Here is a 21,934-nt window from a genome sequence, read left to right as displayed (position 1 = left end):
GTGCTGCTAAATGGGCTATATGTGGATTCCAAGATACATTTTCCCCAGATACTTTGCAGGGGAAATAAAAGCAATGAAACAACATATTGGTTGTGATATATTAGCCTAAGTTCAGATGAACAGCATTTATTTTATACCTAGTTTTTGTAATGTAACGTTTGATAGTTGATTGTTAAATAAAAGCCTTAGCTTCATTAAAACAACAACAATGTTTAAATTATTATCATTATTTTTTTAATAAAGCAATAATGATTGATTGAATTATATTCCATTTATCTGTTCATAGGCCCCAAAGTAAAGTTGAAAGTTAGTCTTCAGTCAGCGTCACTTCTTGTACAAGCATACAGCCTATATTCTCATTCCCGTAAGCTAGTTGATAATAGCTAAATGTTGTGTAATTTGCATCTCTCTCTCTCTCTTTCTCTCTCTCTCTCTCTCTCCATATTTGTTTCTGAAAGGTGTCTGTTCCAGATTGTGGGGGCAGAGAACGATGGTCAATAGTGAGTCAGTGTGTTGATCAATCCCAAAGGTTCATATGTGATGTGAGAGCAGAGACAGTCTGTATTCTGCACAGAGAGGCTGGAGATGAAGTTCACACATTCACTGCTCTGCCTGTTCGTGGCGGTGTCCTCTGCATTGGTGAGTGATATAATGCATTCTATTTTTAAAAAAAGATCAGTATTTTTTATTGTGTTAATGTGTTATTTTTATATTTATGCATATGTGATTTTACTTTAAATCCAATTAATTTTATAATATGTACAGTGCTCAGCATAAATGACTACACACATCACAGAACTCAAAATGAATGGACTTCAAAGTACATAAGATATGCAATTTTAACTTTACATAAGTGCATATAAGTTGTGATGATTAGAAAAGTTAATTTAATTCAACAACAAAAAATGAAGGCAGCAATATATACAGTTGGAGCCAGAATTATTAGCCCCCCTGAATTATTAGACCCCATGTTTATTTTTTCCCCAATTTCTGTTTAACGGAGAGCAGATCTTTTCAACACATTTCTAAACATAATAGTTTTAATAACTCATCGCTAAAAACTGATTTATTTTATCTTTGTCATGATGACAGTAAATAATATTTGACTAGATATTTTTTAAGAAACTTCTATACAGCTTAAAGTGACATTCAAAGGCTTAACTAGGTTAATTAGGTTAACTAGGCAGGTTAGGGTAATTAGGCAAGTTATTGTATAATGATGGCTTGTTCGGTAGACTATCGGAAAAAAATATAGCTTAAAGGGGCTAATAATTTTGACCTTAAAATGGTTTTTAAAAATTTAAAAAAAGCTTTTATTCTAGCTGAAATTAAACAAATAAGACTTTCTCTAGAAGGAAAATATTATCAGACATACTGTGAAAATTTCCTCGCTCTGTTAAACATCATTTAGGAAATATTTAAAAAGAAAATAAAATTCAAAGGGGGCTAATAATTCTGACTTCAACTGTATATTTTTTTTTACAGTGTATAGGATGCTCTACAATAATATATTTGTGCATATACATTAGATTAGTATTTATTTAAGCCAAAACTGGAACTAATCTGACAAAAAAATCGTGAGATCAAAGTCTAAAAATTAGTTAAAATATAGTAAAATTAATAAAAAAAAAAATTATAAAATTTTAATTAATATTAAAAATCAATAGAATAATAAAAAAGATCAAATTTTGTTGGAATGACATGTTTCAATTTAAATGTATTTTCTTGACTACATTCACTGAGAAATGGATAAAATAGTAGTTTTCAAAAGGGTGTACTTATTTGCTGAGCACTGTATGTTAAAATGGCCTATGTTGGCAGACCTAAGTAGTTATAAAGTACTTACTTTTTAGGCCGAGGAGGACACAGTGGTGAACCCTAGAGGCGCTCGTCCTATTGAGCACGGCTTCAAGGCACAAGACACCTGCCAGACAAAAGAATGGCCAGGGTGTACCGATGATGACTGGGTATGGGTTTCTCACTGTTTTTCTTCACTTCGTTCATTCCATCCATCCACCATCATGTGGATGAATGATAACAGCCTTCTAAGCCTATATGCGCAGAGGACCCCTACTGGCCCATATCTGTCAGCTGATAACCACTGATTACGCCCATACAATTGAGTGTAAAACATTCGAGTTGGCTGGATAAAAAATTTCAGACGGCATTTAGAAGTCTTCATATACTACCTATTACTATATATTATATAAGTCATAAATATTGACTCAATAATTAGACAAAACACAAAAATCTCTATCAACAAATTTGTTGCAGTAAATGTTTCTTTCAATCCTCAATATAGGGAAGCAAATGTCCATCTGGCTGCCGAGTTCAAGGCCTCATGGACAAAGCTGACCATGATCTCCTCAAGAAGATTGAGAAGATTCGACGTCTCCTGGTGGAGGGCCAGAAACTATATCGCTCTGCCGATGAAGTGTCCAAAACCACCTATACTTACCTGAGAGAGAAACTGACCTCTAACAGTGGTAAGGATTTGCTTTGGTTCAGTTGTGATCATTTTTGTCCATGATTAAGTTCATTTGTTACGGAGACCCGGAAGAAACGTAATGGTGAGAGTGGAACTGGGATTTTTATTTTGTTTTGATCCCAGATCAACTTCTGTACACGCCATTTAAAGTGACACCTCTGTTATCAAACAAGTGAAGAGCAGCAAATGAATCTAGTTTGGTTTTGTTTGATAACCGAGGTGTCATTTTAAGATTGCACAGATCTATAATGACGGCATTCGATTACTTCAGTAACTGTTTGTGCTCATTTAGGAGAAAATTAGTTGTGTTTAGAAATAAAAACATGCAGGACGGACATGTTTACATATTAAGGTTATTTGTCTGTTTAAACACACAACCGAATCCCAAAGTGTCCTGCACTTTAGCTCCTTTTTAAATGCCGTGTACAAAAGGTGATCTGGGATCAGTTTATCATATAGTGCTTCCGTTAGTCAGTGCTTATACATGCATTCGCTGATTCAGAGGTAGCATATGAAGGGCTACGATCGACGCACAGCTTTAATAGAAAGAAAGTGAATGCAGGCATTTTTATATTATTTTTAACATGCTTTCAAGATCAAAAATATGGGAGAAATATGGGAAAATACTTAATGATAGGATGATAGCGGGATAGAATGGTAAAATACTGGAGAATCGTGGCAAAAATGGGAGGGTTGACATGTATGAAGTGAACAAGAAGTGTTTGTCAGCAACAAGGGAACGCAAAAACTTTAAATCTATATATATAAATTTTCCAACACTCTTTTTTTATCACATCCATTATTTTCCCCCACCATCACTTCCCTTCCGGGTCTCCGTAATTTGTAAAACACACTACAAATCCTCATTTTTCTTCTCCTCAGGTTATGATAACAGGTATATGTCTCTGGCCGAACAACTGAGGCAGAGGATTACTGATATCAAGATTAAAATTGACCGCCAACTTCGACTTCTGGACGCTCTGAAGTCGCAGGTCAAAGATCAAGTTGTTGTAATGCAGCGGCTTGAGGTGAGCAAAATATTTAAAGAAACATTTCACCATGAAGATGACAATTTACTTATTATTTATCCACCCGGGTTACGAGTTTCTTTCTTCTGTTGAACACAAACGATGAGACTTTGAAAAAAGCTGTAAACCTGAAACCATTCACATCTATATGAAAAACAAATACTATAGTCAATGGGTACAATTGTTTGTTTTTCATATGATAGATGTCAATGGTTTCAGGTATACAGCTTTCTTTAGTGTATCTTCTTTTGTGTTCAACAGTAGAAAGAAACTCAAACAGGTTTTGGTTGAACTATCATAAGTCTTAACCAAGTTTTAGCTAAAACGGAGTCTTGGTTTATGTGAAATTTGATCTCTACACTGATTTCTGGAAACAACGGCATCATTAAGTAAACTTTTCCAATATTATCTCCTACCACAGGTTGACATTGACATCAAACTACGCACATGCAAAGGCTCTTGTGCCAGCTACAGCGAGTTCTCGGTGGACAGGGAAAGCTATGTGACTTTGGACAAGCAAATGGACAATCTGAACGCCATGCGTGTACAGAGCGTGGAGACTGTCAGTTCCTTGGGAATCATGAAGAGCAGGCCGTTGAAGGATGTGTTGGTGCCCACCATTTATAAGAGCGGAACGGGCAAAGCTGAGCAGAAGCTGCTTTTTGGAGATGTAGGCCAGATGCAGCTCTCTCTGGAAGCTGAAGGCTCCACTGCCGAATCTGCCGCCACAGTTAGCAAGTTTCCCACATCAGGTACGGGCTCCACATCACAAACCTCCAGCAAGCAGTGCACCAAATCAGTTCGCAAAGTGATAACACACACCAAAGATGGCCCCGTGGAAAAGGTTGAAGTTTCGTCTAGCGGGCCCGGGTGTGATGATTTAGGAAAACTAGGAATTTCAGATTCAGAGTTTTTGACGGCAGCCAAAGATGGGAAAGATTTGAGTCGCGATGGCTTGAAAATAACAGTGACCGGCGGTGATGAAAAGTCCCTCACTTCTCTAAGCCACAGCACTTCTGATCTGGGTGGCTTCGGAGGAGACTTCTTTAAGAATCTTGGCACTGACAACCGAAAGTATGCCTCATCTTCATCCTCAACATCCACAAAGACAGTGTCAGATGGAAGCAAAAGTTACTCAAAGACCACCCTCACTAGCGACCCTATTTTTGGGGATGACCTCGGGGCGTTCATGCGGGGCGACGTGGAAGAAGATATGCCCGACATCCATGCACGCAGTGTGAAATCGCAAGACGATCGCAAGGCTGGCTTTGTTGGCGGAGGTACACTCGAGTGAAACTCTTAACACAAGTGAACCATTGATAAACATAATGATAACACTATTAACAAGAGTTTGTTGGAAACATGTGGACTAACTGATATCTAAGTAAATACCAATCCATCACATTTATTAATACTCACCAAGAAGCAATTGTTTGGATCTCTGGAATGAATTTGCAATGCAGTTTTGCTCTAATCGGCAGGTGTGTAATCTTCTTTCAGATTGCGTTGAAATCCAGCAGAAGCATGTGAACGGCGGTCAGAGCGGGATGTTCAAAATAAAACCAGCGGGGTCTGAGGAGGTAGTAGAGGTTTACTGTGACCAGAGCACTGGGTTGGGGGGATGGACTCTGGTTCAACAGCGGGAGGACGGGTCTGTTAACTTCAACCGCACTTGGAAGGAGTATCTAAATGGTTTCGGACAGATAGACAAGCAGGGTAAGGGCGAGATCTGGATTGGCAACAAATTCCTGCACCTTCTCACTCAGAAAGAAAGTCTTCTGAGGGTGGAGCTGCAGGACTGGACTGGAGCTGAGGCCTACGCTGAGTACAACATTAAAGTTGGCTCGGAGGCTGAAGGTTTCCCGCTGACTGCATCCGATTATGATGGGGATGCAGGAGATGCGTTAGTGAGAGGACATCCCAACCTTGGATCCTTCCTTTCACATGCTGGCATGAAGTTTAGCACCTTTGATAGGGACAGTGATAAGTGGGAGGAAAACTGTGCAGAGATGTATGGTGGAGGGTGGTGGTATAATAACTGCCAGTCAGCCAACCTCAATGGCATTTACTATAAAGGAGGCCAGTATGACCCGGCTACCAAAGTCCCCTATGAGATTGAGAATGGTGTCGTGTGGCTGCCTTTCAAACCAGCTGATTACTCCCTCAAAGTGGTGAGAATGAAGATCAGACCTGTCTGAAATGAAAACATAAAGAGGGGATTAGGGGAAAAAGGATGGATATCTGTTGTTTTGAATGAGCTGTATGATTAATATTCTGCTTGTGTTGAACGTAATACAATGATGATGCAACATACATTTTTACACAACCAGATTACCTCATGTTTCCAATAAAGATGTGTTCACTTTAAGTTCTGGAGTGTGTTTTTATTTAAAAAGGTCTGCTTTCAGAATCATTTTCTGGACGATCTACAGACAAGTTGTAACCACAAAAGCACAATGTGTTCAGATCATTTTGGTTTTCTTTAAGGGGATAGTTCACACAAAAAATTACAATTCTATCATCATTTACTCACCATTCATTTTTGAAAATCTTCTGTCGAACACAAAAAGAAGATTTTCTGAAGAGAGTTTTTATTATAGGAAATAGTATACATTTTTCATATGGAAGTCATTGGTTATTGGTGTTCAGCTTATTTTAGGTTCGACAAGAAAAAAAAACTCAGAAAGCCACTTGAGAGTGAATAGTGAGTATTTGGAGGGGGTGGTGAACTATCGCTTTAAGTTTTCAGTTGATAAAGCTCATTTTAGTCTTTCTCACAAAAATCCACCCCCTAAAATTGCACCATCAGGGGTTCAACAGCTTTTCACCAAAACCATCAATGCTTCATAATGAAACCTTAATAGTGCATAAAGGCCAAATATTTAAAACACTTTTTAGGGGTAGACACACTGAAAACAATGCAGGGTACCATACAATACAACTTATGTCGCCCAAACACAAATCCATTAAGTTAATGTAACTAATTTAAGTTGATTAAACAGAAAACAAGTAGGTTCCACCAAAATCTCCAAAATTTTGTTGTTTCAGCTCATTTTTAATTGGTAGTTTGAACAAGCAGCAAAAAAAAAAAAAAAAAAAAAAACAATGAGTGTAAGTGAGTACTGCTTTATTCACAAATTGTGTCTCTGATGGTACATTTTATTCCCTGACAGAACACCATTACCATCTTCACCAAGAGTTAATGAATAAAAAAAGTCATTTCAAAAACGTTTATTATATTAATTAAATTTAAAATGAGACTACACTGCAAAAAATGCTTTTCTTGCTTAAATTTTTTGTCTTGTTTCTAGTCCAAATATCTAAAAATTCCTAAATCAAGAAGAATTTTCTAGACAAGCAAAACATATTGTCTTGTTTTGAGAAATAATATGTCAATATTAAGTGAGTTTTTCCTTAAAACAAGCAAAATAATCTGCCAATGGGATAAGCAAAATAATCTTACGTCAAAAGAAAAAACAAGATAATTTTTTTTTTACCCCATTGGCAGATTATTTTGCTTGTTTTAAGGAAAAACTCACTTAATATTGGCATATTATTTCTCAAAACAAGACAATATATTTTGCTTAAAATGCTTCTTGATATGAGAAATTTTAGATATTTGGACTTGAAACAAGACAAAAAACCCAAGCAAGAAAAGCATTTTTTGCTGTGTATAATTATGCATGACTTGGTTAAAACGTAACTTAGTTTCATTTATTCAAGCTACTTTGTTTGTTGACTCACAAAAACTACTGCTATAAATCACTATTTGCATATTAGCCATGACCTGTCAATGATACAATATATCACACAAAGTTTAATGCTAGTGTGTTTGGTGTGTTGCAGTGTGTACAGCCTTGAAATCCAGTCAGAAACAACATATTCACTATGATTACAGCAGATCTGGACAGTGTCCAGCACGACCAACATACCCTTTGTGCTCTGATGAGGAGATGGTGAGTGAGTTCGGAAAATCAGATCGCTTATCTTTAAAAAAGTGTGTTTTTTCCTATATAATTAAACCTTCAAATGTAAATTAAAAATAAATCTAAATAAAAGCATATTTTAAGATGTTTAATATGTTTTTAACTTAAGCAAATTCCAGACAGTTTTTATACTAATATAACAGGCACTTTCCGAAGTGGATGCCATTTTTCAAGGGGGCTTTGTCATGCAATTTTGATAAATGACTAATGTATTTTCACAAATGATGTATTTGTTTTTCTGCAGGAGGATAAATGTCCATCTGGGTGTCGACTGGAGGGTCTTATTATTGTGGCAGATGAAGATATTTATAAACGTCTGAGAAAGACTTGTGAAAAGATTCAACAACATCAGGATGCCATTTCATTAGTGATGCAAAAGAGTGTCAAGTTTTATGAGTGTCAAAGGAAAACTATCGTCCAAACTTATAGTACGTTAAATATTATGGCTGCTGTTTTTTTTATTTGCTTACATGTCTAATTCCTAAAATTTAGTGATATAAATACAAAATGGATTTCTTCCCAGATGTCTGATAGTATTTTCTTTACAGTGCAAGAGCTCAGATATGCTGAATTTGCTGAAGATATTCACAAAAACCTCACGTTCCTGCACAAGAGGTCTGCAGAACTTGCTAAAGACTTACGGAAATATCACTACATGATCTGGGATCAGATAAATCAACTCCGTCGAATTGAGGTATGACTTGATGTTAGTGGTTTTAAACCTTTCTAAGCTTATACACACTCAAAGTTAACACTCGAAGTCCACCACACTCCACACACAACCACACATAATCAATATATTTGATCAAATGTTCCCCAAAAAAGTCAAGTCAGGGATTTCACTGTTTGTTTTGAGTTGAAATATAACTTTTGCCCTGATTCAGACTTGTTTTTGTTTAATTTCAGGTGGACATTGACATCAAAATTCGTGCATGCAAAGGATCATGCAAGCAAACCTTTGTCCATGCTATTGATAACGAAGCCTACAAAGCGATGGAGAGCAAAATGAAGCAGTTCAGCATTATCTCCAAGAGGCGAAAAGCATTCTCCAGACCTCAAAAACTAAAACTTCAGCCGGTTGATCGGCCCACAGTGTCTCAAACTTACAGGAAAATCCCCATTTTTCGCACTGAGCTCCTTACAAAGTTTGAAGACATTGAGCAGAATCAGATGGTTTTAGATGAACTCCTAGAAGATATTTAATCATATTTATGTCCATCAGTGAGTGAAGTGGAGCAAAACCTTTCATTAAAGTTGTCCTACATCTATTGAACAACACCAATTCTTGTCTTAGGACAATTTTGATAAACTATTTTTAATCCACTTCAAATATTAACCACTATATAGACAAGTATAAGAGATTTTTTACCCTACGTGGTATATAGAGTGCAGTATACTCACATACTTCACTTTATTCCAACATAGGCTCATTATGAAAACACAGCCCAACAAACATTTCTGGAGATCATGAATTATGTAGCCAGAGGTACGTATGACGTCTTTAAAACGAATGCTATGGGGTGGTGTGACGTCGTTTTTTTTCTGCTTGCCAGCTGACCGTTTACCTCTCTATGGACGACTTTTACGTTGTTACCAGTTTGCCCAGTACCTCGCTGCGTACATTGGCAGACTTGTTAGGTGGAGCGGAGTTGATCGTGAAACAGGTAAAACAAAAACAAAAGGTAAAAAATAAAATAAACAAGCAAATTACAGGGTGAGAATATGGTAAAAGGTTTTAAAAACACCATGGCTGCATTCAAAATCGTATACTTTCCATACTATATAGTATGCTAAAAACAGTATGCGAGCCAAGTAGTATTGCATCGGATGGATGTTACGCTATCTCATGATGCACCACGAGAGAATTCATGAATGGGAGTAAAGCGACGCAACAGATGGGTCACTGAGCTCCATTTATCCTACTGACTTTCATACTGTATAGAACAGGGGTCACCAAACTTGTTCCTGGAGGGCCGGTGTCCTGCAGATTTTGGCTCCAACCCTAAACAAACACACCTGAACAAGCTAATCAAGGTCTTACTAGGTATAATAGAAACATCCAGACAGGTGTTTTGAGACGAGTTTGAGCTAAACCCTGCAGGGACACCAGCCCTCCTGGACCGAGATTGGTGACCCCTGCTATAGAACGTACGTTTCTGGCTGAGTAGTTCATTTAAATTCAAGTCTAGTACCTACTGAGTAGTAGGCTTTTTTTTTACACAGCCTATCAGTTTAGGGTTTAGGGAAGGAGGAGAGTGGGTCAGTCAGTCATTCAGTTAGTTGACAGCGGCCTCTGGTGGATTTACATAAGAAAAGCAGGCGTGAATGGCACTCACAAGAGAAACTTGAGATCTGACAAAGTGTACACAGCGGCCTTTGTTGGATTCGCGAAAATAAAAACTGCACAAAAACAAACCTCCTGGGATGTATTTGGCGCTTTCCAGAAATGTATGTAGTGGTACGTTTTCAGAATGAGCCTGGGTTGCTTTATTTTATAAAGTCTTTGCTATCTATATACATATTTATTTAAACATGACATTTAATCACATTTACAGATGCAGTTTTTTTATGCATCTTAACTCCAGTATTCCAGAGTGATAGAATATAAACTAATATAGTATGTTTTTGTTATATTAGTGAAACACTGAAAAAACTGCCAAAGACCTTGTATACCTCAATAAAATATTTCAAAACTGTGGGATGTGTTTGTAACTGAAGGTTCTCCTTTTATATCATTTCAACTGAAGCTACGCTATATGAAACTTTTAAATGTAAACAAAATTAATTTAAAGAGCAAGACATCATGAATGGGGCAGCACGAGAAAGTGGAGTTTGTATGTTCTCCTCGTGTTTGCGAGGGTTTCCTCCGAGTGCTCTTGTTTCCCTAAAAATTGCAGCTTGAAAGGCATCCGCTGCGTAAAACATATGTTGGATAAGCTGGCGGTTCATTCCACTGTGCGACCCTGGATTAATAAAGGGACTAAGCTGAATAGAAAATGAATGAATGAATGACATCATGAAAGGGCGACGGAATGGCGCAGTAGGTAGTGCTACCCAGAGATGGGTTGCGACTTGAAGGGCATCCGCTGAGTAAAAACATCTACTGGATAAGTTGGCAGTTCATTCCGCTGTGGTGACCCCTTAATAATAAAGAGAATAAGCCGAAAATGAATGATGGATTGACATCATGAATCAATTTTCCAAAATGGATTTTTGTCTTAAAATGACTCGCTATGGTAGTCCTAGATGAAAAAGTTTATTTGGGTCGATTCTTGATAAAGAATAGCCCAGTATCTCCTTAAACAGAAGCATAACACATTTAGTTTTATTTACCAACTTGTAGAGCAGCAAACTTTACACTGATTTGCATATACTGCTGCAAAAATTTAATTTCTCACTCAAGACTTTATAAGACCTTAATGTATTGTCAGGCGTCACAGGGTATTCACTTTGTTTGGCCTGTAGGCCATTTTATGAATGACAAAGGCTGACAGTTTTACCAAAAAAATATAATTTATGTACTACTGAAGAACATGGTCACCTAAATTGGTTGGCCTGAGTGAGTAAATTATCTGCCAGCTTTCTTTTTCTTATTTAAGAGCACTGCGAAACCACACAACAGTCTGGCTCCAAATAAATTAGTGTCTATTTTACAATGATTTCTGTCCCAATATAACATATCTCTATTATGCATATGTGTGTTAATGTGTAACTTTTAAGATCTTGGGGGCTTAAATATATCATATATTCACAGATATCATATTTTTTTCTACTTTAATTTCACTGTTTTATTTTGGGTAAGTGTATGATTTAAACTATTTTCAAAACAACAAACAAGTTTGCCTCTGAAATAAAGTATTTATTTAATATTTCAAGTATTACCAAGAATAATCGAGGTAAATATATCCTCTGAGCAACATATTTTTATTGGGCACATTCCAGACCGAAGTTTGTAAATAAATAAACAGGGTTGTGGAAAGTTCCTTTAGAAAGTAACGCATTACAATATTGAGTTATATATGTTTATTTTTATTATTTTTTAACTAAGCACTACATTTACAATGTACTGTATAACCTATGCCTTCATTTTCCTTAAAAAAAACACATAAAAAAATAGTAATGTAAGATAATGTTATCTTCTAAGAACTTCCTGACCCCATATTTAAAGCAATGGGTTTTTGTACTTTTTGTCTTATTAGTCAAGTAAAATCACTGTGCATTGAGACAATCCATTTTTACTTTACTTTGATGCGTTCAAAATAAAGAGAATATGTTCATCGCCAAAATATATGTGTAACATACGAAACTGGCAGCAGAGTTAAGGATACAAATGCAGTGTTTTCATTAACAAGAGTAATACTGCAGGCAATGGTCACAAGCAAGGGCAAACCTTTAACATAAAGGGTACAAAAGAGCAGTCAGGTCACAGGCAAAGTGATCGCTCCAGGAGGAAAATAGCATAAACAATACACAAAGCAAGGGTCAGGAAACATGGCACAAAAAGACAAAACAAGGAAAAAGCTTCACAATGCGACTGCAAAATGTAAGCGTGAGTTGGGTGCATTTATAGTACTGGTAATCAGTTAATCATGAGCTTCCAGCTGTGTGCGAGTAATCAGCGGAATCAGGAACTGGTGTGTGAGGTGCATTATAGTATTTGTAGTCCAGTTCAGTGACAGATTAGATTGCTTGTGATTCTGACAGTAAGGGTCTGGCTCTAGTTACTTGCATTAAATATTATTACTTAATTATTCACTTTACTCATTTGCTTTACTCGTTAGAAATGCTTTTATTATGTAACTTGCACTGTAAATAAATAAATGGATGAAAGTATTATTTACAAATGTTTGGGAGACATTCAATTCAGCCTTAGTAATAAGTCCCCGTTTTTAATTTATATATTTAAATACTCATTAATATAAGACAGAATTCACTCAACCTGTGATGTTCATTCATGTATATAAAAGTGTGAGACTATAAAAAAGTGTTTTAAGCATGTTTATTTTCTAAAACATTACAAAACGTTCATAAATACAATAGACAAAGTTTTGTTGTTTGTTGGTCAGCTTTAATGAGAACCAGGAGAACTGTTTCCATCTCATTTCCATCATTTTGCCTTTACATACAGTACTTTAACATGTCCAATAACACAATGTATCCAATGCACTTTTCCAATGTATTCACACTCTTTTATGCAGGCTTTACTATCCTCCGCTTTATTTAAAAAAAATAGCCTATATGAAATGAGATGCTGCAGGAAACGACACGCATTTCATTTCACATGAAGTTTTATTTCTGTTTGAAGTACGGCCTAATCTTCATGCTGATCGTTTTGAGCGAATACCACGAGCCCTTCCAGTTCATCCACACGATGCCGTCATCTGTCCCGTGCTTGGCCATGTATTTAGTATAAGCTCCTCCCCAATAGTATCGCCCGTTAGGATTACAAGAGTGGCATCTGTTGTACCACCATCCACCGCCATCTTCTTTAGAGCACTGTTTAGAAGGATCTCCAGGAATCCTGAATGTGATTAACACAAATGAAGAAAGAGATAACATGTTAGATACAGCCTGATCTCACGAGAAAACGTATTTTGCGTTTTGCCAGTTTAGTGGCTAATTCGTATGAATTCGTACGAGTTCAGTCGTACAAAATGGTACGATTTTAAAAAGGAGGCGTGGCACCTGACCCCACCCCTAACCCCAACCGTCATTGAAGGATAAGCAAATCGTACTAAATTGTACGAATTAGATCGTATGAATTCATACGAATTAGCCACTAAATGAAAAAAGTTACGAATCGCCGTGAGATTGTGTTGGTTAGATACTGTGCAGCTTTTTATTAATGCTAATTATTAGAAGCACACATACCACTTGTCATTAGAGAAAACATTTTAGATAGTCCACTGTAAACAATGCTGAGTTCCACACAATCGATTTTTGTTTAGACAACATGAAGGAATTAGGTTAGCTTATTAGTTTTTAGAATTTTAAGTGAGTTAAACATAAAACAATTAAGCTGTCCCCCCCAAAAACTCAAGACTTGTGTTGTTTCAGCTCATTTTAAGTAAGTGGACACTTTACAATAAGGTCGTATTATTTAATGTTAGTTAATCCATTTACTAACATGAACAAACAATGAACAATATATTTAATAAAGTATCTGTTCATGTTAGTTAATGAAAATCCTTATCATCATCATCATTAGCAAATAGCTAATGTTAACAAGCATGAATTTGGATGTTAATAACGCATTAGTAAATGTTGAACTATCATGAATAGATGCTCTACACGCATCATTCTTTATTAGTTCATGTTAGTAAATACATGAACTAATAAAACCTTATTGTAAAATGTGACCAAACTGCATATGTAATCTTTTCAGTAGCTTTTCCATGCATGCAAATGATTTGGACGAAACGCACCATTTGTCATTATCCCTGTCGTATGTGCTGAACATCATGCCGTTGTGGATGGTCATGGTACGATTCTCTCCAAACAGCTCTGTTGCGCCTTCCAGGAATGTATTTCCAGCCGTTCCTGAGTACCGTCCGACTCCTAGGATGTAGTTGGAGGCTTCGCCCTGCATGCTGAACTGCTCATACTGAGCATAGACTTTTGAGCCGGACCAGTCCTCCATCTCCACCAGAAGCTCAGTGGCACCCATCTTTGAAAGTTGACTAATACGGTCATTGCCCAGCCAGTACTCGCCTAAAAGAGACCACAAAAAAAATTCATTAGGGAATGAGATGATTTGAGCGAATCTAAGAGAAATCATGAACCCTGAGTATTTTTTATCACCATTTCTTTGGTAGTCTAGCAGGTTTACTCCATTTCTTAAAATTGGTTTAGCTTTGTTTACATTTGGTATTGTCAATCTGAATATACTAGTGGACAACACAGGGGTAAACAGAGTCTGAAACATGTACACTTTTGACCATTTTACAGTAATGGAGTTGTGTAATTGTGTTGTCATTCATTCATTCATTTTCTTTTCGGTTTAGTCCCTTTATTAAACTGGGGTGGCCACAGTGGAATGAACCGACAACTTATCCAGCACATGTTTTATGCAGCGGATGCCCTTCCAGCCGCAACCCAACACTGGGAAAGTAATGGTGTTATAATATGTATATTCATTATTGTATTGTATTGTATTGTATGTTTTTTGTATTTTGTGATTTGTTATGGTTTTGGACATGGACCTCAGAGTCTTAAATAAAAGGATTAACAAAAATAAAAGCGTTTACAACTGGTATTAAAAGATGCTTCGCTGATTCAGTGATACAATACTATTTACAATACTAAATATAAAAAACTAAATACATTTAGAAAAGGGGTCTAAATTGTTCTGTGATTGTCCACTTTTGACATACAGTTGAAGGGAAATATATTTTTTGTATTATCTTATTATTTGTATTATCCTGTGATTTTAATAATTAAATAGTTTAATAATTAATGAATTTTTGTCTTTGCCATTATAACACAACATAATATTTTGCTAGTTATTTTGCATGATACTGTTATTCAGCTTAAAGTACAATTTAGTTAGGCAAGTCATCGGACAACAGTGGTTTGTTCTGTAGCCAATTGAAAAAATGATTTCTTAATGGGGATAATAGCGTTGATTTTAAATAAAATAAACTTGAATACAGTTTTAACTGCTTTTATTCCAGCCAAAATAAGACTTTTTGCACAGGAAAAAAAATCCCTTGCTCTATTAAACATAAGAATATTTAAAAAACAATAAAAACATTCATATAATTTAAAATCCTTATAATTTTGCCTTCAACTGTATTACTCTCCCATAAAGAATAACCTGTAACATGGCCAAAAGTGAAAAAAAAAACACACTTAGTGTAAACAAGAGCGTGTTTCTCTATAGAACAAAACACATCTAAATAAAATGTATAAACAGAGTCTTAAAAGGCCTGCTTCACACCAAAACATAACATATATATTAGTCTTTTTTGATGAACATACAATGTAGATTGCTGTTTTACATTTTTAAACTACATACTTTTGATATTTTTTAGGCTACTTATCAGTAAAATCGGAGTCCTACATCTCTAACTTATGCAGAATCCCAACTTATCCCTGTTTAACTGTAGCTCACCTGGAGTCTGGCAGTGGCCTTTGCCCACATCAAATGCAATGTTTCCAAAGCCTCTTCGGTAGTCGTCCCAACGCCTGCCAAAATCAACACTGCCGTCCATACGGTTCTGGATGAGCACCCAACCTATAGAATATTGCAGACGTTTATGATTATGGCTGGAAAAAAAGTCACATGACAAATAATCATCGTTTTCAAAACAGAATGGGGAAGATTTAAATCACTTTGAAAGTGTCATGGTTGTTGGTGCCAGACAGGCTGGTCTGAATATTTCGAAAACTGCTGATCTACTGAGATTTTCACGCACAACCATCTTTAGGGTTTACAGAGAATAATCCAAAGAAGAAAAAATATCCAGTGAGCGGCAGCTCTGTGGGCGCAAATGCCTTGCTGACGCAAGAGGTCAGAGGAGAATGGCCAGACTGGTTCAAGCTGCGTGATGCTATCATGTCAATATGGACCAAAATCTAGTAAAAATGTACTAGTAAAATGTACCTAATAAAGTGGCTGGTGAGTGTACAGTATATTTCAAACATGGCCATTTGTATAAATATAGCGTTTAATCATCAGAACTACAAATATGTATTCATACACTCTTCTTGTTTTTGTACACAGTATTTAACTGTAATATGAACTAATTTACTGTAGGACAGTAATGCAATATGTTACTGTATTTTAAAGTTTCATTGCAAAAACTACTGTACATTTTACAGTAACAATATATACAATACTGTAAATACATATACAGCAAGATAGATGGCGCTGTAAATGTAAATACAGTATTTTTGCTGTAATTGATTTACAGTACGTTATGGGCGAACTGCTGCCAGTAAGTTACTGTAGATTATACAGGAAAGTATTAATAATGTATGTTAAAATAAATAAGCAATAATTATATGCTCATATATGTTCATATACCTCCATATATGAACCGATATATAAAATTATAGCTAATATAATTTAACATATATGCACATATTTGTAATTAGTAAACAGTTTTTGCATAATAATTTGCATATATCAGATTTCTATGTGAGTTTCAAATATATCCACATGGATTTTTTTTTTGTGTGTGTTTACAGAAAAAGCTGTGTCTAGGGTAACTGTAAAATGTAATAGAGTAGACAAGGCCAAAGTTGCCATACCTCCATTTTTACTGGTCTGATCGCAGAAGACCTTGTAAGGCGTTCCAAGCGGATCAGGCCGTATGATGTACATCTGCGAGTCCTCTCCTCCTTTGCGGATGATGTCTTCGCACTCCTTGCCGGACACAACAGGAATGGGGCAGGTGACTTTACAGGGCGCTTGGCACTTGGCTCTCTGAGTAGTGATGGCTTTCTCCAAGCGCTGGATCTTCTCACGGATCTTATCCAGCACTCCCTGAAGGACTTTAATGTTCTGGGGGAAGGTGACGTCCACCGTGTCCTTAATATAAGCATGCTGGGTTTCTAAGCTGTCTGTGTACTGATCAACCACAAGTCCATTGCCTGTGAAAGAACATAAACCATTACTTGTGGGTATTTTTAATAGTCGAGAATGTCTATTAAATATAAAAAATAGGTTGCCTACCAGTATTAGTCAGGCGGATGCTTATACTTTTATTAATTTACTCGACATGCAATGAAATTATTAGACCTCCTGTGAACTTTTCATTCTTTTTAAAAGTCCTTTTTAAACATAATAGCTTTAATAACTCATTTCCTATAACTCATTTCTTTTTTCTCGGCCATGATGACAGTCAGTACAGAATTTTTTACTAGATATTTGAAAAGATACTATAGTAATCAGTCATAATTAGGCAAGTCATTAGACAACTATTACTTTAAAACAAATATCATATAAACAAAACTTTCTGAAGTGTAGTTACCCTCGCTGACTTTTTGTCTTTGAGCTACTTCTGCGGTCATATCGAGGACGTAGCCGTGGATGGAGTTGGTGGATTGAGTCAAGTCGTCCACAGCTCTTTTCAGCTGCTCTACAGTTGGCTTTACATTACGTTCCTGTTTTATGAGGGCTTTCTTCAACTCACAACCTGTGGGACACAACACACCCTGGAACAAGAAGAAATAAAGACTTGAGGTTTGTGTTTGAGGTTTTTACTGTAATAAGGGCCATAAAAATTACCATAAGACATTAATATTCATTTGAAAATACATCTGATTTTATTATATCAGTGAACTTCCTATAACACTACTACTACCTATCAAATAGAAATATATTTGAAATATATTAAATATTTTTTTAATTGGTTTTACCATCTAACACTTCACTTACACCGTATACTATATATATTTTTAAATATAATGTCTTCTTTTTATTCTCATCTCATCTCCATTCACTTTTTATATCTATTTATATAAAAAAGGCTCTGATCTTCTGACAGCAATAATCTATTTTTTATTATATTTTCTATTTCCTCTTTAAAAAAATAAATAAATGCAAAATTAAAATGGCCTTCTAACACTAACACTCCCCCTTCTATATTTTATCTAACAGAGTTGCTAATGCTTCACAAGAATCAAGCGAAATGAATCTAAAACTGTTCAAAATCAAATGTTCAGCTTCAACTTCTTTATATATTTATGCAGCACATTTAACTGCAAGGTGAAATGACCAAAGTGCTTCACATAACACTTGGAAATGTAAAATATTCAAATGACATGCACAACTAAGGTCAAACATTAAAATAAAAAAAATATCACTTTAAAAACATTAAAAACATTCCACATTCCACAAATGTTCTGAAACTCATTCATTCGTTCTCCTTCGGCTTAGTCTCTGATTTTATCAGAGGTCGCCACAGAGGAATGAACCGCTAACTCATTAATTCGTTTTCCTTTGGCTTAGTCCCTTTATTAATCAGGGGTCGCCATAGTGGAAGGAACCACCAACTTATCCAGCATATGATTTACACAGCGGATGACCTTCTAGGAAACACCCATATACACCCATACACTACGAAAACATGCAAACTCCACAAAGAAATGCCAACTGGCAGAGCCAGGACTACAGCAACCTTCTTGCTGTGAGGCGACAGAGCTAACCACTGAGCCACCATGGCAGAATTAAATCCCATTGACTGACCATTTTCTCAGACATATGGTTGCATCCGCCTGATTCAGGTTGCTCCTCTTTCTCCTGCACAGCTTTGCCCACCGGCGCTGCTGTTGGTCTGCCACGGTATCGGGTTCCCCCGCTGATGGGCGGCTGAGAAACAGGGCCTGGAGAGTATGTCTCTCGACCTCTGCTGACGGGACGATGACCCCTGGGGTCTACGACTTCTTTAGCCTAAAATAGATAAAAAAACACATTTTAGAAAATTTCCTTTAAGTTGCAATATATCATTAAGTGATATATATATATATATATATATATATATATATATATATATATATATATATATATATATATATATATATATATATGTTTAAAGTCAGAATTATTAGCCCCTGTTTATATAGAGAAGATTTTTTCAACACATTTCTAAACATAATAGTTTTAATAACTCATTTCTAATAACTCATTTCTTTTATCTTTGTCATGATGACAGTAAATAATATTTGACTAGATATTCTTCAAGACACTTCTATACAGCTTAAAGTGGCATTTAAAGGCTTAACTAGGTTAATTAGGTTAACTGGGCAGGTTAGGGTCATTAGGCAAGTTATTGTATAACGATTGTTTGTTCTGTAGAATATTGAAAAAATATAGCTTAAAGGGGCTAATAATTTTGACCTTAAAATGTTTTTTTAAAAAATGTAAAACTGCTTTTATCCTAGCCTAAATAAATCAACTAAGATGTTCTCCTGAAGAAAAAATATTATCAGACATACTGTGAAAATTTCTTTGCTCTATTAAACATAATTTTGGAAATATTAAAAAAAAAAATTCAAAGGGGGGCTAATAATTCGGATTTCAACTGTATTTATACATCCAAGATTTTATTTTGGATATGATTAATTGCAATTATTCTTTTACCATCTTATTTTTGTTTCAGCTAGCCAATAAATTATTAGTCCAACACAAAAATATTACAATTAAAACGACGCAGATATATTTTTTATGTTTCACAAAATTAGTAGCATAATTATTAAAACGTTCCTTAAAATTTAAAGAAAAACTAAATATATTTATTATAACTAATTCGAGATATTACTAAATCCTGCATTAGTTACTCTTATTCATTAACATTACTTATGCTAAAACATCACGGATGCTTCAAGTTATTTTAACGTAATTGCAACATAATTATTTATCTTTTTTTATTCATCATTCCCGTTTTTCCTATGATTTATGCAATATATGTTTTGAATTGACTGACAATCGAGTGCAATTAAAAGAAAACTTACCTCTTTTTTTCCTTCCTGTAATAAGAAATCAAAAAAGTTTATCAGTACAATACAATAAAAACTACATTGCAAAAATCTCAAATTTTTATTCTTTGCAACATTTTAAGAGACACTTACTCCATAATCATCATAGTCATCCTGTGCGAGAGCTCCAACAGCACACAGGCAAAGTAATAAGACAAGCTTCATTTTTGTAGAACTCACACTTCAGTTCCAGCACAAGTGTGAGGCAGATGCAGATAATCCAGAGCTGCTCTTCCTGAATTTATACCAGACGCCCCCTGAACTGAGACACGACACTAGTTAATATTTAATTCTGGCTTTTGGAAATCAATTCCAGGACGGCATCGTTTTTGGGAAATGAAGACGTGAGCAAACCAGTAACTTAATCATGAAGCAATCGTGTGCAAGTATGTAAGCTGTAATAAATAAACAGTTAGCATATTATGTGACTAATAATATTGATAATATTGTAAAAAAAAAAAAAGTGTGTACAAATGTATAAATTTCAGTGTAAAAGTATCATCTATGGCTGCAATTTTGATTTGCCATAGGCTAGATATACACTCATGGTTGCTAACAGAATGTGTAGAAATGTGTAAAAGATGCCAGTGTTTAAGCAGAAAAAATAGCATGCTTAATTTAAAATTCTTTTAGTAAAATGGCTCAGTCCTGACCTGTAAATAATATTAGAAAATCAAAACACAATGAATCAGAAGATGTATGTTTGTTTCTGTATTACTCAACAAGTAAACTGCTGTTTGTTTGGCCTGTGATCTGTTGTGCCATATTATCAACCACCCACATCTTTGACTCAAAGTTAGACTTTTGACTCAACTTAACAAACAGACTCGTTGTACTCGGCTGAAAAAAATAATCATTAAATAATGCTTTCAGTCAATCACCCTCAATTACCTAAAACTGCTTTACGTATAAGGTCACACTTTACAATAAGGTTTATCAGTTAATGTTAATTAATGCATTTACTAACATGAACAAACAAAGAACAATACATTTACTACAGTATGTATTTATGTTAGTTAACGTTAGTTAATGAAAATACAGTAGTTCATTGTTGATTCATGTTAACTCATGGTGCATTAACTAATGTTAACAAGCATGGACTTGGATGTTAATAATGCATTAGTAAATGTTCAATTATGGTTAATAAATGCTGTACAAGTGTTGTTCATTATTAGTTCATGTTAGTAAATGCATTAACTAATGAACCTTATTGTAAAGTGTTACCAGGTATAACTAACCAATATTTCTCAGATATTACAGAAAATAATATTAACATTTTACTGACAGTTTACCAGGTGGTTCATTCCGTTGTGGCGACCCCAGATTAATAAAGGGACTAAGCCAAAAAGAGAATGAATGAATGACTGAATGAATGAATGAATGAATGACAGTTTACCAAAAAAGCTGATTCTCAGACTGTGTAAAGTAGGCATTAACACTGTATTTATACAGGCCCGTAGCCAGCCTGGGTTCTTTTTCTCAAAATACTGACTTTTTTTTTGCAGTTATTCACCTTCATTTCTATTTAATTATGATGTTTAAACTTTACATACTTTTATAAGTGGCATTTTAAGCACTACTTTAGCTGGATTAGCTTGTTGTATCCTCCATTTTAGATATACCAAACATATTTCCACAAGATTTATATTTAACAAAAATAAAGAAGAGCTTGACGATTTTCTTCTACCCTCTCTTGAAAATTCAACAACAACAGCCTAATTATAAACAGCAAAAGTCAGTCTGAGGCACTCGAAAAATGTGGTAAAAAATTAAAAAGCTTTTACTGACATGGCTATTTCTTAAAACAGCGCCTACACATTTTGATATTCTTGACTTCATCAGGGTAACATGATGTAGCCGCAGTTTTAAGGAACAGCCATGTCAATAACGGCTATTATTTCTTCCACATTTTTTGAGTGCCTTGGACTGATTTTGATGTTTATTCTGAT

The 21,934-nt window shown here is 35.4% G+C and overlaps 3 protein-coding genes across 9 annotated transcripts; 2 read left to right on the top strand and 1 right to left on the bottom strand.

Annotated features, from left to right (window-relative positions):
* Positions 1-461: 461 nt before the first annotated feature.
* fga (fibrinogen alpha chain) lies at positions 462-5,884 on the top strand. Its single transcript, NM_001194989.1, has 6 exons — positions 462-639; positions 1,854-1,967; positions 2,303-2,486; positions 3,371-3,516; positions 3,938-4,796; positions 5,017-5,884. Exons 1-6 carry the CDS (start codon positions 586-588, stop codon positions 5,712-5,714), a joined length of 2,055 nt encoding a protein of 684 aa, NP_001181918.1. The 5' UTR covers positions 462-585; the 3' UTR covers positions 5,715-5,884.
* On the top strand, positions 5,885-10,198 carry LOC100536670 (fibrinogen alpha chain). Of its 4 annotated transcripts, none has more exons than XR_015476263.1 (5): positions 5,885-7,472; positions 7,747-7,930; positions 8,051-8,196; positions 8,409-9,438; positions 9,628-10,198. XR_015476263.1 is itself a non-coding variant. In XM_087236724.1 (4 exons), the coding sequence occupies exons 1-4, from the start codon at positions 7,470-7,472 to the stop codon at positions 8,703-8,705; spliced, it is 630 nt and encodes a 209-aa protein (XP_087092850.1). In that variant the 5' UTR covers positions 5,885-7,469; the 3' UTR covers positions 8,706-10,198. The 4 variants fall into 4 exon arrangements, 1 of the variants encoding a protein (XP_087092850.1); XR_015476261.1 differs by having other exon boundaries at positions 8,409-9,451; positions 9,613-10,198; XR_015476262.1 differs by having other exon boundaries at positions 8,409-9,451; positions 9,604-10,198.
* Positions 10,199-12,548: 2,350 nt separating this feature from the next.
* fgb (fibrinogen beta chain) lies at positions 12,549-20,202 on the bottom strand. Of its 4 annotated transcripts, NM_212774.1 has the most exon segments (8): positions 12,554-13,023; positions 13,928-14,213; positions 15,616-15,738; positions 16,758-17,099; positions 17,480-17,663; positions 18,697-18,900; positions 19,962-19,976; positions 20,079-20,180. In NM_212774.1, coding segments are annotated over 8 exon segments (1,458 nt in total). In that variant the 5' UTR covers positions 20,151-20,180; the 3' UTR covers positions 12,554-12,791.
* Between the last annotated feature and the right edge of the window lie 1,732 nt (positions 20,203-21,934).

This window comes from Danio rerio, chromosome 1, assembly GCF_052040795.2.
Source record: "Danio rerio strain M-AB ecotype USA chromosome 1, GRCz13ab, whole genome shotgun sequence".
Lineage (NCBI taxonomy): Eukaryota > Metazoa > Chordata > Actinopteri > Cypriniformes > Danionidae > Danio > Danio rerio.
The sequence above is the reverse complement of the archived record's forward strand: the minus strand, read 5'-3'. Positions and strand labels throughout refer to the sequence as shown.

Bases quoted from the DNA above. Each gene is read 5' to 3' on its own strand.
- fgb (XM_087235253.1), bottom strand. The intron at 17,100-17,479 runs GTAACTACACTT...GTTCTTTCACAG, and splicing joins AAGACAAAAAGTCAGCGAGG to GCAATGGACTTGTGGTTGAT. The intron at 13,024-13,927 runs GTGCGTTTCGTC...AATCACATTCAG, and splicing joins GACAGGGATAATGACAAATG to GATTCCTGGAGATCCTTCTA.
- fga (NM_001194989.1), top strand. From the start codon at position 586: ATGAAGTTCACACATTCACTGCTCTGCCTGTTCGTGGCGGTGTCCTCT. The intron at 640-1,853 runs GTGAGTGATATA...CTTACTTTTTAG, and splicing joins TGGCGGTGTCCTCTGCATTG to GCCGAGGAGGACACAGTGGT. The intron at 2,487-3,370 runs GTAAGGATTTGC...TCTTCTCCTCAG, and splicing joins GAAACTGACCTCTAACAGTG to GTTATGATAACAGGTATATG.
- LOC100536670 (XM_087236724.1), top strand. The intron at 7,931-8,050 runs GTACGTTAAATA...TTTTCTTTACAG, and splicing joins AACTATCGTCCAAACTTATA to TGCAAGAGCTCAGATATGCT. The intron at 8,197-8,408 runs GTATGACTTGAT...GTTTAATTTCAG, and splicing joins ATCAACTCCGTCGAATTGAG to GTGGACATTGACATCAAAAT.